Below are 16,593 nucleotides of genomic sequence, written 5' to 3' on the forward strand. Positions count from 1 at the left end.
CCACAATAAACAAAAAACCTGTCACTTCTCACAGCTGACATGTCAATCTGTTTGAAATCAGAAACTATTTACAGGATGGGGAACAAGGAGTAGCCCGTGAGTAAATGTCCCTCACAGAAACTTGTGATTTCAGCTTAATTCTTCTGTTTTCATAAATGCTTACAGCCTGAGCACTAAGGATTCTGAGCACTATGATGAGAATGATCCGACATCTCTTTCTTCTGATTGAAACCTTTGTATATGAAAGAATCCAGAAATCCACATCCTACAGAAAGAAGCACCCGGACATCATGACTGTACCAGAAAAAAGAGAGGAAGAATCCATAACAGCAAAGACTGAGAACAGCAGTGCTACACCTGAGCATCTTTCTGAGAAGATCCTTTGGCTGCATGTCTTTAACCCTAAAGGATGGCCTAAGCCTCCCACCAGCTTCCTCTCCCTTGTCTTCTGTTTTCATGCATCCACCCATCAAGTAGAGGGACTGTGTCCTAGGCCAGCGGGACGGACGGATACAAGGAGTGAGGTGTCTCCATGGTATGCGCTTTCACTAGCAGGCAAGTTTCTGAGCTCCGCAAACCATGGGGAGGGGTCCCTATGAGTTGCTGTGGGGACCGCCCTGTGTGGTTTAACAGATGACTCTTTGAGAGGGCCTCCAGATGGAGTAAAGTTCAAGGCAAACAGAAGACAGGCTTCCCCCCAGGCACCCCCACCCCCACCCCGCCCATCACCTCCACCAAAGCACTGGGCACTGACCTGCTTTGCCCACTTCCCCTTGCCTCAGCGGTCCTTCAGCCCGGCACCCAGCTCTGAGATGAGGCCTGCTTAGCACCAGTGAAGCTCCCCACGTTCAAACCAACAACGTTCTGTGTGGAGATGAGGGAGTCAAAGTTAAAATCCAACCCGTCCGCGTCCATGAGTTCACTACGGATAATGGACTCCATGTCACATTCCAAGCTCCCATTGAACATGTCCAGGTCCAAGTCGCTGGGGAACTTCTCGTGGCCCATGACGGGAAGGTTTGCACTAGCTGAGTACAAGGAGGAGCCTGAGAGCGAGTCCGAGAGGGTTTGCATAGACTGGCTGACGGGAGACGGCTGCTGGTGTTTGGCTGACCCGAGGCTGCTGGAGTCACTCAAGCCCATGCTGCTGACGGAATTCGACAAGGCACGGCTGCCACCGAGAGCGCCCTGGGTCTGGTGCTGGTGGTGGAGCAAGTTCTGATTGACCAAACTCCCCTGGTTAGGCTGGGCAGCAAAGGACATCATCGGGTCATTGCGCAGCATCACGTGCCGGCGGGAGTTCTGGGCAGACACAGCGGTGCTGGCCTGAGACATCAAGGGGTCCGACTGGGTCATCATGACGTCGCTGTGGCTGAGCGAGTCTGAAGTGAGCAGGTCTTGGAGTGTCTGGCTGCCGTAGTGCGACATGGAAGAGAAAGTGGCTGGCTTGTTCTCCTGGATGGTCTGCATGGGGGACTGGCGCAGGGAGTTCAGAGACGACGGCCCGAACACCGTGCTGTTAAAGGAGCCGGTCGGAGAGCCCAGGCCGGAGCCCTTGGCGGCGTAGGGGAAGCTGGAGCTCCGCTGCATGAGCGTCCCGGGGGGTGACGGCTGGGAGGACGGCAGGGGGATGTTGTCCAGCAGGTCGTCCATGAGGTTGTCAGCCAGCCCGTCGTTCAGGTTCATGGTGCCCGCCATGTCGGTGAGCCGCGGCAGCTCCACGGCGCACGGCTTGCTCGCAGAAGGCGACAGGCTGGCGGAGCTGCTGTACAGCATCGGGGAGAGCGGAGCATCGTCGTCCTGGACCTCATTAAGCTCTGTGCTCGCCAGGATGGGCGACAGGCGGCCGCTAACCGTGCTGGCGTTGGAGTTGGTGCGCGAGCGGAAGTCCGTCCAGGCGTCCAGCTCGTCGCTGCTGCGCGACGTGGGGCTGCCGGGCCACTTGGCCAGTTGGGAGGGGCTGTCGTCGGCCGCCTCGGGTGCCGTCTGCAGGGCCGCCTTCTTCTTGGCGGCGCGGCCACGGCTCTTGGTGTACTTGTTGCTGTTGTCCATGGAAACGGCCCGCCGCCGGGGCGCCTTCCCGCTCTTGCCCCCATCGGGGTTGATGATCCACCATGAGCTCTTGCCCGTCCCCTCGTTCTGCACCCGCATGAACCGACTGTGCAGCGACAGGTTGTGTCGGATGGAGTTCTGCAGAGGAGAAGGAAAACGCAGAATGTGAGCCAGGTCGGTCCAGAACTGAGGGCTCAGAACCCCCAGCCCAGCAGACTCCTTATTTGCAAAAGCCGCTTCTCACACCAGGGGCTTAAAAAGCTTAACTGAGAAGACCAACAGCCGCACCACTCTCCAAAACAACATCAAACGGAAGGCTTCCCATCCTGGAGAAGGACAGACGGTTGCGGAGCAAAGCTGCTGCTCCCCCCAGTTCCTAGCTTTCACTCTATTTCCTATTCTGGGGTTCCCACTTGTAATTTATGAGCACACCACTTCCTCCCTGCACTTTGCAACCACCCTCTGGCTCCTTAAGGTAACCCATCCCCTGGGTGGCTCTTAGCTTCTCTTCTGCTCCCCTCCTCCAGGCACCCAGGGGCAGCAGCCACCTCTTCCTAACCACTTCCATGAGTTGAGAACTGGTACGAAATTTTTACCCACCCTCTCTACCACTCCATCTCAGCATGCCACAACTTCACGCCTTGTTACGTGACACCCAGCAGAACTTGTTGGGCCAACAAAAGGTAGGCAAGTCTCCCGCTGCACTCCCGCTGCAAAGCACCATGGGCTGAGCTCAGCAGCTCCTCCCAGAGTACCATATGAACGGGGGTGGGGGAAGGGGACTGACAGCGGAGAGGCCTGCGCACACAGCCTCAGCACCCTGTTGACAGCACACGTGCGCCTTTGATGGGACGTGGTGAAAATGGTATTGACCTCTGTGGTCTTGCTTCCAAAACCCACAGGCCCCGTCTACTCATGAGCAAGACCTCAACTGAGGAGCATTCACAAAATGTATGTTCAGTGCTCCTCAAAACGGTCACGGCCAAGAGCTGCCTGAGGAGACAGGAGGGGCGGCTCCAGATGCAGTGGTGTGGACTGTGGGACACTTGAGGCTCTGGGACAGGAAAGGGACCTGTAGTAACAGTTGAGACAAGTGTGCCATCCTGTAAGAGGTTAACAACAGGGGACCGTGCGATGTTGGGTATGTGGGAACTCCACAGCAGCTTGGCCACTCTACTTTTGCAGACGTAAAACTATTCTAAAATGAAAGGTTTATGATTTTAAAAACACAGGAGGGTAAAACACCCTCACAACTCTAATGGCTGCACCCATCTTGCAAGCATCCTCCTCCCGACATGGTGGACTCACCCAGTGGAGACGGATGACCCAGATTCAGTCCCGTCTCTGCCGCTGACCAACCATGTGACCCTGAACAAATCGCTTATCTGTCTGCCGCAGCTGCGGTGCCCGTCTTCATTATGGTCACAATCATCTCCCAACCACCCCTCCCTGACAGGGATGACGTAAGGGCGATGGATGATAATACACTTCTGAAGCCAGTCACGCTAGGAAGCCACAATGTTCCTACCGCCCTTATAAAGCACAGAGTCCATGGGGGAGAGTGCCCACGGCCTGGGGCAGGCCACTCTAATCCCTAAAGTGCCTCATATGCGGTGAAAAAGAGCAGCTGATGGTATTCACCACATCTGGAACAGCACCTGCAGGCCAGATGAGGCTTTATTTATTGCCTGATGCTGTATATTAAACATGGACAATCCTAAAAGCTACCATATTTTTAAAAAAATTGGCAATCACCAACTGTATTTATGTAGAAGATACAAATACATGTGTTCTACCAGAATGTTTTTAAAACACAGAAAGTCAGCAGGATTTTACCGTAAGTAAATAACCCAAAATACTCAAAAGTGTTTCCCGTGTAAGACAGGACTGCAGTGCAGGCTAGGCAATGAGCATTAGTAATCACGGGTCATAAGCTGGCATTCCTACAACTGCCAGGGAGACCCATTTGAGAGAAGAAAATAGACAACGTGCTGAGTATGATGAAACAAATGTTGCCCGGGAGACTACATATTCCACACCCCTTCACTCTAATGGTTTTTAAAAAGAATAATGGCATCTCCACCAAAGGTCCAGAAATTACATTTGTTTAAAAAGTAGGGGTGGGTGTTTGGCTTGGTGGTTGACTCTGGTTAGGATGCCTGAATCCTACAGCAGAGTGCCTAGGATCAAGTCTGGGCTCTGTTCCCATTACAGTTTCCTGCTAATGTGCGCCTTGGGAGGCAGCAGGTGATGACTCAAATACTTTGGCTCCTGCCACCCATGTGGGAGACCTGGATTGAGTTCCTGGCTCCTGGCTTCAGCCTGGCCCAGCACCAGCCATCAGGGGTATTTGGAGGATGAAACCAGAAGGTGGGAGCTTTATCTGTCTCTCTGCCTCTCAAAAAAATAAATAGAAAAACACTTTCTCTATGAAATAGGTATGAAGCACGCAGTTATCATCATGTACTCTACAGGGTCCAGAAAGCAGGCAAGTGCATACTCAGATGACTTGATATGTTAAACAAAAACTTAAGCTTCTGGGTGAAAAAATTCTATGTGGGGCAATATGAATATGGACCCCTCCCTAATTAACAAGGAAGAATTAACAAGGAAGACCAGTTGTAAATATTCAGCTATATTCAGCCACATCCTCCTTAAAAATGTTTAGGGAATGATATTTTTATAAGAATATTAATTCCAAAGCGAGAGAGAGAGAGAGAGAGAGAGAGAGAGAGGCAGGCATTGTATACAACTCTAAAATGCCCCATATGGATTTTCTGATAGGCATCTACTACTTTGACTCTAACCTCCAACAACACACGTGTATAATTTTATACAATTGCAAGGTACAACTAGTTAAAATCTACAGACAGATTTTCAGACACATTAAGAGTTGAAGGGCATATGGTAAAAAGGGCTGGGACAACCACATCCAGCACCAGAAGCACAGAGTGTCAGGTCTGAGAAGGACCACGCATCCGGATCCCTAATTGCCAGGGTGAAGCAGCAAGGGCCTGGCAGATGACAGCATCAGCAGGTTTTCAGACTCATTGTCTCCAATCCACATAATAAACCTGCAGTTAATAGGTCAGTACTGCATTTTACATATGAAGGCCCAGACTGAGATATTAAATAACTTAACACAAGGTCCCACAGCTGGCACCTACATGAACCAAAACTGAAATTGTTTCCCAACACTAACCCAGGGCTTTTGCCACAATCTTTCATAGGCCCACCACCAAATTATTTAAGTTAATTTCATTTATTTGTGCCAACAATTAAAATAAAGAGAAACATCTAAAGAAACAACCATTTCAGAAAGAAGAGGGATATAAAAGCACATAATCCTACTACTGGAATTTTGTTTTTCATATGAAATAGTAGTAATAATTTCATTTGTCCTTCCTTAAATTTTTTTTCCCTAGGAATTTTCTAAAAAGAAAGCCTGGGGCCGGCATTGTGGTGTAGCAAGTAAAGCCATCTGCGATGCCAGCATCCCATATGGGCACTGGTTCTTGTCCTAGCTGCTCCACTTCTGATCCAGCTCCCTGCTAATGTACCTGGGAAAAGCAGCAGAAGATGGCCCGAGTGCTTGGGTCCCTGCATCCATGAGGGAGACCCAGATGGAGTTCCTGGCTGATGGCTTTGGCACAGCCCAGCCTTAGCCATTGTGGTCATCTGGGGATTGAACCAGTGAGTGGAAGATGTAGCTTTCAAAATAACTAAATAAATTCTTAAAAAAAACCAAACAAACAAAAACAAAAACAAAACCAGCCTCTCTCTGAGAAGAGTACACCCAAAAGCACAAGCTGGCTCTGCAGCACATGTGTGGCTTCCTTTAAGGAAGGCAGCCACCACCACACTCATTCCAGGAGGGGAGCCATGTCCCACGTTAGCTGCTCTCAGAATCGGACACAAAGCCCGACTTCGTAAATGCGTGATTAGCTTCAGCGTCCCATCTTGGCTGGTCTCTCATCTCAGAGGTTTATTAGTGGCAGAATGCGTTCCTCGAGGCTTATTACCTACAAAACACTCGGGCAGGTTTTTCCAGTTACATAACCAAGACAGTGGGGACAGAAACTGTGCCACCACTGTGCTGCTTTTGCAGCGCGGGCTGCCCGGCCTTCTAGTTAGGAAGTCCACGGCTGAAAGTGGGGCACTGGCAACGGCCAACACAGGCGGCTTCTCTGCCCATTCCCAGGGCAGACACCAAGGTCAGATGCCGGAGAAATGCTGCATTGCTTTTTCCTGAGGTCAGGATTCTGGTGGTTAGCTTCCTTCCCTAATCTTGGTGAGGCAGGAAAAGTAAACAAATAAACATTGCAGAGCTGTAATGTTCCTTCCCCACACCTGCCCTGGTAACAAAGAATGGGGATATGATTTCTACAAAACTTCTGCCACCTCAGTCACAGGTACGTGCACGTATTCTATGGTCTCCACTGATTCGTGCATTATCTTACTGATTCTATGGTCTCTACTGATTCGTGCATTATCTTACTGATACGGTCTTAAGTTTCTCAAAATGTACATTAGTGTGGGAATTGGGAATCGGATAGAAGGAGACTGACTCTTCCCATCACATCCAAATTCGGGTGCACATTTAGAAATACCCCATGAGGCAGGCCAAGATTAACTGGCCGAAGAACTAGGGATATGCTTTTGTCAAGATTGTAAGGTACAAATCACCAACCGGGACTTCTACAGCTACAGCGCAGGCCACCTGTCCTCATGTTTCCTTACTACGACCCCCAACCCAAAGCCATCTGCTTATTGAGATCCAATATTTAGAAGTCAAGATTCTGCTGACTGAGGAGAAAGCATGCATCTCTAGCCAAGACCTTAGCTCTAGGAACAGCTACATCAGCTTTTCCCCAACTTGGCCCCAAAAGGTGTGGAGAACCCTTAAAACAATGCAGTTACAAATGCATACGAAAGGACAACAGAAATAAGAGTATTTCTTGTTCTCGTTTATGTCAGTCTTCTCTTTCACAAAACCGTTTATAATGAAGCGAAGTCCTGCCTAGGGGCCAGGGGCAGAAACCCATACGGTGCAGTGAACCAGTAACCCGCAGCCCTGTTTGCTGTAGCAGGCACAGGAAGGTGACAGCTCACGGTCATGGTGACTGCATCGTGTGGGCCACTGCCTGGCCTACCTTGAAGACACTAGCGTAATGATGACTGCACTTACCAGAACCTGGAAATGAGTTTTTTTTTTTTTTTCTTGCTATAACGTATAGTTTTCTATCGCAAGATGCATTTATTGCTAAGGCTAAAGTGTCCAGGGTCCCTACCTATATGGCAGTTGGTTGTAAAGACAGATGGATCCAAAACAGATCAGGCGTCAAAAAGAAGCTGCCTGAAATCATAACAATAAAAAAAGGATCCCACCAGCGATTTGCAAAGTGGTAACACACATGCAATTTTCAGGTGGCCCATGGAGGGAGGCCATGCGCCGTTCCTTGCTGTCAGCCTGCTCTGTGGTGGAGCAACCCTGCACAGGTTACTCAGCCTCGTGTCACTGCTGAAAGAGATGGGGACAAAAACAGTCTCTCCAGGTTCTCTGGGAAGATTAAAAAAAAGCTCTGCATGCAAACTGGTGCTCAGCGGAGCGCCAAGCATGAAAGCAGCCCTGGACAGCTGCTGGTTCCCGCGCACGGAAGCATCACCAACCTGAACTGACTCTTTTCCGGGCGTCCTGTACTTTAAGCCAGAAGGTGAAGGGGCAGTGCCTTACAGGAAAGGAGTTCGAACTTTTTACAAAAGTATTTGAGAGGCGCTCTGCGAGTGCAGAGTAACTGGTCCTTTCTCAACCATCACAATGCTCGGTGCGCCCCGGCCCCTTCCACGCCGTGTTTACCTTGTGGAGACTGTCCACTAACCCAGACACCAGCTGCATGTGCTTCCCCTGCAACACAGAGGTTTCTGTCTGGAAGCAACATGTGGTATCAATTTATCTTTCTCAGCAACAGCAACAAGAAATCTACTCACTTTAAAAATAAAAAGGAGTTATGCAATTTAACTCTTAAAAGCGCACCCTTCCCTCCATTTTCTTAAGGAAAAAAAAAAAGACTATCACCTCCCCTTTCTTTTTTCAAGCTGCCTGGAGAGTAGCAAGATGGGCTGTGACTGGCAGTTCAGGAGGCAGCCTGCAGCCTGTAGGCCTCTCTCGGTCCTTAGCAGGTCACTTTAAACACAGTGCTCATCCACCTGTGTCTTGGACCGGCGTTTCAAGTGGGTCTCCCTGCCTGCCTCGTGGGCACTGGTGATTCAGAATGAGGCTGCCAAATGTCTGAATTCTAACACAGGCCTCTGCTAAGCCACAGGCGACAGCAGTCATGTGACTGGCCCCGTGGAAACCATCGGAGTCCCAGAGAGCCCCAGAGGCCTGTGCGCCAGAGCAGAGTGAGGCCGAGAGACAGCTTCAGGGCAGGGTCTGGGCGGGTGCCCCCGGCCTAGGAGGACAGTCCCAGGCAGGTCTCCGGGCTGGTGCTGCGATCTTGCTTCAGTAGTGGTGGCTGCCCACTGGAAACACCGGGGAGGCTTTAAACCCTCCCTATTCCCAGAGCTCTCGATTCAGCTGGTGGAAGGCCTGGGCACAGGTACGGTTTTCAAAGCTCCACAGATTATTCTGGTATGTGATTAGGGCCGGGAACCATCGGAACTTTCCCCTCAACGTTTCCAGTCACTGAGAATCTGGTTCCAAAACCTGATGATTCCCAGTCTTCCCAGGTCTGGTGGCACAGCACAGTGCTGTCGTTCAAGTCCAAGTTCTCCCCAGTTAGAAGACAAGGGTGAGAACTGCGGTCGGAGAGGAAAGCTGTAATCATTATACTGGGTAAAATGGGAACTAGATCAATTTTCCAGATAACTGAAGCCAGAATCTGCTTTTTCTTAGAAAGTGACGACGCAGGGGGAAGGGCTCCTTGACCTTGCACTGTCCTTGGACAGCCACCTGGCTGCCCCAGGATGCTCCGCCACAGCCATGGGTGGGAGAGGACACAGGAACTGATACAGGCTGTCTCGGACAGCCACTGGGCCGGAGTCTAGCTGCCTATTCTTGTCTGGATTTGATCCACTTTGGGATGAACATGTTGCTTAAAAGTAAGTACACAGAGTGTAACAGCATAATATAGGCTTTAAGTCAGAAGATTTTTATTTTAGATGTAATATTGGCTATAATGGCAAAACAGCAAACGACTGAGGCTTTCAGATGGAGAAGGAAGCATAAATAAACTTCCACACAAAGGACTGAACACCCAACTCTGAAGTGTGAGACAAGTTCCAGACGAGCCCCATTCTTACTCTTGTCTAAAACTCTCGAAATGTTAAACTATTAAGGGACAGGCTTTATTAAAAAAAGATCTAAAATAAATGTTGTCAAGAACTTGGATGAAGGACTAAATTTCCAGCTAGAAACAAGACTTCCTGTTAAATTTGTTGACAATAATCCCCTACCCACAGAGATCTCCTTTGGAAACTAAACATTTAAGTTGTTATGCAGTAGGCAAGTGACAGGCTCTGGTCCCTCATTAGGAGGAATAAAATAATAACCATGAGGAATCCACTCACTGTCCAAACAATCCTAGGCTTTCCAGGGGTGAGGGGAGGTGCTGGGCAACTTTTCCTGCCTCCAAAAGAAGAAGAAATTCTAGATGGCAAAAAAGTTCTCTTAAACAGTACACACACACACACCATGGCTATGCTATATTGCCATTCTGCTGGGTTTTCTCATTTTAATCTTTATTTTTCCAGCAATCTTTTTGAGCTCTTCCACAGCTGTTTCTGCTCTTGGAGGGCAGGAGGGAACATTCCATTCCTCACAGCCAAACCTGCACTTCCGGCACACAGCGAACCCTGGCAGCCCTGCAGCTTCTGCCCACACCCACTCCCTGCAGCGCCTGCCCCTCCCCCACATCGCCCCACACAGGGGGCAGCAGCTGAGGGCAGGCAGCCGGCGGCTTTTCAAGTCCCCGGAAAACTGCTGTGCTTGGCCCACTCTGCTCCCTCTCTCTGAACTTCCCCTCTGATGTTACTGCAATGTTTCCCCTCCAGTAAGCGACTGGGCAAACGCCATCTACTGAAAGTCCCTTCTGAGATCCCACAGTCGGCCAAGCCACTGGGTGCCTCAAAGGGTTAAAAAAGCCACGCAGTTACAGAACATTCTTGAAACTGACTCTGCAAAGAGCTGAAAGTTTTATTATTAACCTAATATTCACCTAGATTAAAAAAATCAATCAGGCCACACCTCTTTCCAGTGTATGGAAATGGGGAGAAGAAAAGGGCATTAGAGATACACACCCAGAACCCAGGCACGCATCAGAGAGCAGAATCCTTTTCAGGACATCAGACAAGCATTCAGGGCAGGAGGCTCCATGAGGACAGGAAAAGAGGACTGGGACTCTCTTGTGCTGGGAGACAGTAACCCTAACTTTACAGTGACGGGAGCTGAGGAACAGTGAGCCACAGGGTCACAGGTGAATTCACCAGCTAGTGTGGCAACACAGCTGAGAGCACTCAGGGTTCGGGGCCTCGAGGTGTGGGAGTGAGGGCAAACCTGGAAATGCAGCATCAGCCCCGGCGTCTGGATCTCCACATCGGCTGAAGAGACAGAGTAGGTAATACTTATCCCAGGCGCCCTATTCCACTTCAGGCTTCTTGCTTTGTAACTTGAAGAACAGAAGCCAGTCTCTTAAGGCACCTATCTGAGCTCCTCTAAGCCAAATGTCTTATTACAGTTTTTGCACCCAGTTTGGGGCCTGGTACATAGTAGATGCTCAAAAATAAATTTTGATTAATCAGTGATTTAGGGGAAGAGAGGGCAGCAGTTACAAAACAGACCTGAATTATGCTCTTAAAAAGAGATGTGATGAAACGATACCAATTAATCTTCACATGAGTGAACACAGAATTTAGCCTCCACTGTGAAACCTGAAGTAGCATTTAGATTGCTTTAAAGTGGACAGGGTCAGGGGAGGTGCTGTGGCGCAGCAAGTTAAGCTGCTGCTTGGGGCACCTGCACCCCATATTGGAGTGCTGGTTCGGTTCAGTCCCAGTCTTCAGATCCAGCTTCCTGTCCATGCATCTGGGAAGCAGTGGATGATGGCTCCAGTGTTTAGGCCTCTGCCATCCACATAGGAGACTTGGGGCTCCTGGCTTTGACCTCGTGTTCTAGGTATTTGGGGAATGAACCAGCAGATGGCAGATCTCTTGTTTCTGTCCTGGCTGCCTGATTTTCAAATAAAATGAAAATAAATTTAAAAATTCTTTTAAAAAGTTGGCTAGTCTTGCTCTGGATGTTAACTCTAGTTATGCAACCCGATTTCCCAAAAACAAGATCTATGTAATTTAACAAGTAGGCTTATGGTTTTCTATAACGAGAAATTGTAAGATGGAGCAAGGCCTTGGCACAAGCCATTGCTGATCCGCCCATGACAAAGAGCTGACCGCTTGCCTGTTCTGGGGTGCCACGGGGCCCCCAATACTTGGGAACAAGTATTGGCTTGGAGTCCTCAGAGGCTCACTTGAAACCAACCCTGAGTACAAGGCTCCCCCCAGTGAGCACACAGATAGCAAGGGAAATCCATCTGCAATCTGAAGGAAATTAGTGTTATTTGGTGCCTACCACAGCCATTGCCTTGTGCTCAACAAACTTCATCTCACTGTATGTTCACAGTAGCCTGTCAGGGGAAACTGAGGTGCAGAAAGGATAAACAACTTGTCTAGCAGGCTGCAGGGGTAGGAATCAGGCCTGAGGTTAACTCCGAAAGGCGAAGATCTCACTACAGTACCACGTTTCCTGCTGGAGTCAATGCACTGGCCAAGGAGGGAAGGACATACAGGTGATGAGGAAACATGAAGTTTTGATGACGGCAAGATCTTGGGCCTGAATTCAGTGTTCTGCACGTGGTTCCTTGGGATTACGAAAGGGGAGGGGATGACCGGTCATGAAGCAGGCCTTGTGGGTACCAGATCTGCCCATCTGCCAAAGCTAACCGCTTCAGAATGGATGCTTTTTTCTCAGACGTACCCCATAAGGGTCACTCCCAGTATACCCTAACTCGACCTGGAATCCCCACTTTTTGGGAATGACCAGACATGACGTGAAGAAACCACGAAGTAACCAGGCCTTGCTCAGTGGCTTATCTGGCAGCCCCTGGGACTGAGTTGGGCCGGCAGTACCTGGTCGTGCCTGGCAGGCCTGCCACAGGCCTTCAAACAGCTGGCACCACGCAATGGATCCTCCAGCCAGAGTCATCAGACAAATGTCTGTGAGTGCCTGGACCTTGCTATTACGAGGCTTAATCTGAAACAGGGACTCAGCTCTATACTATTTAAAACATGTAATTAGTTTATTATTGAGCCAGAATGGATTAGCTTGCTTTAAAACTATGTGAATCTTAAAATATGATGCCTTTTGCCTGCCAACTGACAACATGATCAGGAGGCTTCTGTTTAACCTCAACTAAAAACTGGGAGAAAACTGCTTTCAGGCTGCATATGCATGCTATTTTATTATTTGTCTTCTGGCATCAAAACCTGCGGAAACACAAATCACTGACAATGCGAGCACACTGAAGGGATGGGTGTGGAGGTGCTGAGTGGGTGAATCCAACAGCTTGAGAGTTGACATCTGAAATCCAGGAAAACGGCTTTTCGGTTTTTAGTTTACAATTCCTTCCTTCACAGGAAACTCACTGGCTTTAGCATCACCCATACACACGCAACGGCTTCTAGCTCGTCAGAGGTTATGGCTCAGAAAACCCGTTTTTCTCCCCCATGCTATTTAAAGAGCAATCAATTTCTTTTTGGTAGCTCTGAAACACATGCCAGCGCGTGGGCACAGTTAACCAGCTACGCACAGGCCCACACCCTGCAAAGAGTAGGATGGGTGGAGACACGTTTTTCAGCTAGGGAAGGGAAAAACTGGGGCTGGTATTTACAAAACAGACAAGTGTGCATGCAGCTGGAAGCAGTCTGCCTTCCAAATGTCAGTGTTAATTATCTTAATAGTCACCATACATCAAGGTGTTACTGGTGAAAGAATCAGAGAGAGTAAATAAATGCCGCCTACCAGCGCATTGCCTGTTGGCTACTGCAAACACAACAACCAGCAGACTTTTTCTTTATGGGAATCAAGACTACAACAGATTCTGCAGCATGACCGAGGCCAGCTTTTCCGTCCCCTCCACGCTCCTCTGAAATTCAGCAAATTGATCTGCCTCCTTTTCCCTCAAACCTTATCTGCGCATATTCCACTGTACTGGCTTTGCAAGATTTTCTTCTTGTTTAAAACCACAAGGTGCAGAAGTGGCTGATGGCCGATATAATGATATTGCCAAATGCAAAGTGAACCAACCATGTCTTCTAGGACACTCCTGGGTGCCAATTACACACTGAGGTGAGCACCAGACCGCTCAAAGTCCACACAAAATGATCAAACCAGGAGAAGACCGAGGAACCAGGCACTCGTTCTCTTTTCCTGGAAAAGCCTCCCCTGAGCCGCCACTCAGGTACCCCTGCAATTTAACATAAGATCCAGGCTGCTCCCTAATGCGCACGTGAACATTAGCACTGCTCCCTAAACTAGGATGAATGAAGCGGATTCAACACACATGGGATGCATCACAGCTTGTCTAAAGGCCACAACAGGAATGCAGTATTTTAGCACTGCTGTATACTAAGCTTTTATCTACTTCATGTGCAGTGCTAGGTAAGCTTGAAAGCACTTAAGAAACTGGAAATGCCAGTATTGGTAGTGTAATGTCTATCACCCACAGGGCCGGAGGGATAATATTAACTGGTAAGGAGAGTCACATGAGAGATGATAAAAGCTGAACATACAGAAGAAATGGAAAATGACTGTAACTGGGAGCTTCAAGAGCTAAAGGAATTTGGGAGGCAGTTCTTCCAGAGCCTCAGTATTTAGGGCACAGAGGGTCAAAGGAGAGGCCAGAATATGGGGAGGGTCCACTCCTCAAACAGCAGGTAGCACAGGGTTCCAGGCTCACTGGTCCCCTTACTTGCTGGCTGTCCAAGGCCATTCCTGGGGGTGCAGGACCCCTGGACTTGTACCTACCTCCTTGATCGACTGTAACTCTTCAGGTTTAGCCCTTAGATTTTTCTCCCTCGACTTCCTGGAGCCCATCATCCCGGAAGTTTCCAGGGCTCTCTCCTTAGGTTGTTCATTCGCTAATAGGCAACGTGTGTGGGGTGACGGCGCGATTCAGGGCGACTGGGTAGTGAGTCTATCCAAGGCTTAACTCACCACTCACCGCACACATGGAGTGTGAGATTGATCCTTTCACATCAAGACAAGGCAGGAAGAACACACAGGGAGGGGGCAGACATGGCTGAGCCATTTTCAGCAACACACATCCAGCCTTCTGAGGCATCTTGTGGACAACATGACCCCAATATTATTTGCTGCTTCTTCAGAAACAAATCCCACTGGTTCTTTCAAACAGCTATGACCTCAGCAGCCTTTCAAAGTAAGCAAGACAGCTGAGCTATGATGTGAATTGGAGGACAGAAAGGGAAGTGGGGTACCAGTTTCTTGTAATGGTAACGAATGTGCGTTGGAGACAGTTCTCCACGGAGCTCTTATGTTTCTGTGTTCTTGCAAGCACAGTACGAGTGGCCCTTTGATCTGGAACATCTTCCAAGCAGGTTGGCACGGGCAGAGCAAACAGCCTTGTGAGACAGTGTCTCCCTCCAGAGTGAGGGAGACACGCTGCCTGCATGACGTGTGCGGGCATCAACCTGCACCCAGTGTGTCACCCCCTGGGATGTGAGGGCAAGGAGGGAACTGATGAAAACCACACTGCCGCCCACGCTGCGTGCCGGGCCCTGAGAGAATCCCTGCCCCAGAGCCCTGAGTTGGGCAGGGTCAGTCTCAGACCCTTGCAGTTCTTGATGGTCTGCTGCTTCACCTGACAAACCGCTAACGCTTCCCTAACTGTAAAGATGAAACGGCTAGGTATCTGGCCAACTTACTCCTCTGGTCCTTTATAAAGGAGAAGGAATACAAGATAATCGGATAAAAGAAAAGGGCCACCAGGCATGAGAGGCACCCAGAATGTTCGCTTTATGATAATAACCCATTAATGGAGTGTGTGTGTGTGTGTGTGTGTGTGTGGGTGTCGGGGCTGGGGGGAGGTACCCAGATACCGCCTCTCGGCTGGCTTTCATCTGCATCACTCACCGTCGGTTTCTGATCCTGCTCAGTGTTGAGGTTGGCCTGTGAAGACCGGGAGCAGCAGGAGCAGGCTGCCTTCTCCTCACCTCCCTCTGCTACCACACACAGCAGGTCACCTGTCGGCAATCCCCAACTCCCTGGCCACGTCAAGGCAATCCTCAGCCTAACATCAGTCGAGTCTGTACAGGGTCCAGGTCTCCACTGTGGAGCCGTGGGCCACTCTCATGGGGAAGAATTTCTCCTCAGTGGGGCTGACCTCAATCTAACCTTGGTAGAAATCCTTTCAGGGCTTAGCCCTCACCACAGTGACTGGAACGCTCCAGGTTTCTACAGAGAATCCTGGAATTCTCTCCTCTTTCCACTTTAGCTCTCCCACATAAATTTCCTTCACTCCCCTGACAGCATTTAGCAAGTTCAGACCCACAAAAAGGAAATAGATCAGGCAGCTCCCTGAACTAATAGCAACCACATGCAACACGTATTTATATATGGCTCCATGTTTCTCAAAGAAGAGAGTTAATTCTCTAACTTATTAACTATGAACCAGGAGCCTTTGCTATGAAATAGAAAAGCCTTTAAGATTCCACACGCCACAATCTGAAGCCAGCCATGTTCTGGCACAGTGGGAGCTGGTATTTTCTTTTCCCTCTCCTTTCCTCTTGGATAACCTACTTCCATTTTGGCCAAAGGGGTGCATTTACCACGGTGTTTGCAGGCAGCTTCACGTGCACTGCCTCTGGAACGATACTGGATGCTTGCCACATGGTCACATAATGTGCTCTTTGAGAAATAATTATCAATTAGAAAGCTATAAAATGAGCCAGTGGTTCCACTCAGCTCACACTGTGTGGTTTTTTTGGCCACCAAACACAACAAGCTTTCTTGGGTTACTCCACTCCATACATCAATCAGAAAATTATGTTAATTTGCTGTGATGCTATTTGTGAACATGCATGGAAGAAGAATGCACACATCAGGGATAAATTAGCATCAACGCACTCCACTTTGGCAGCAGGTCACTGGCGCAGGCACCGCAGATACAAGCCTTATCCAGGGACCCCAGCCGGGGCTGGTTGGCAAGGGCTGCAGAAATCAGGAACTCTGAGAAACAACTTGCAAGTGATCAATTTCCAGTGCTTGCAGTCCAGGGTAGTTGCCAAAAGAATTTGGCAAAATCCACCATTTTTAAAAACAACAATTTAAGCTACACGGAAATGTTCTTACTAAGTAGGTTTTAATTTGCTTATCTACATCTATAGATGAGGTCTAAAAATAGAAGAAAGAGCCAGGTGTAAAATTTAGATATCACTTGTATACTATAAAAGTCCTTTTCTGTCCTTCTATCT

At 49.1% G+C, this 16,593-nt stretch overlaps 1 protein-coding gene across 4 annotated transcripts in view; it reads right to left on the reverse strand.

The window, feature by feature from the left end:
- Nucleotides 1-16,593, reverse strand: part of FOXO3 (forkhead box O3) — a 114,217-nt gene that overhangs the window by 16,289 nt on the left and 81,335 nt on the right. For all 4 annotated transcript variants that reach the window (XM_051854457.3, XM_089333860.1, XM_089333859.1 and 1 more), the window contains one exon: nt 755-2,190. In XM_051854457.3, coding sequence (XP_051710417.2) covers nt 790-2,190 — 1,401 coding nt within the window. In that variant the 3' untranslated portion in view covers nt 755-789. The remainder of the gene's footprint in view (nt 1-754; nt 2,191-16,593) is intronic.

Source organism: Oryctolagus cuniculus, chromosome 5 (assembly GCF_051225735.1).
Source record: "Oryctolagus cuniculus isolate XC-2025 breed Fujian yellow rabbit chromosome 5, ASM5122573v1, whole genome shotgun sequence".
NCBI classification, from domain to species: Eukaryota; Metazoa; Chordata; class Mammalia; order Lagomorpha; family Leporidae; genus Oryctolagus; species Oryctolagus cuniculus.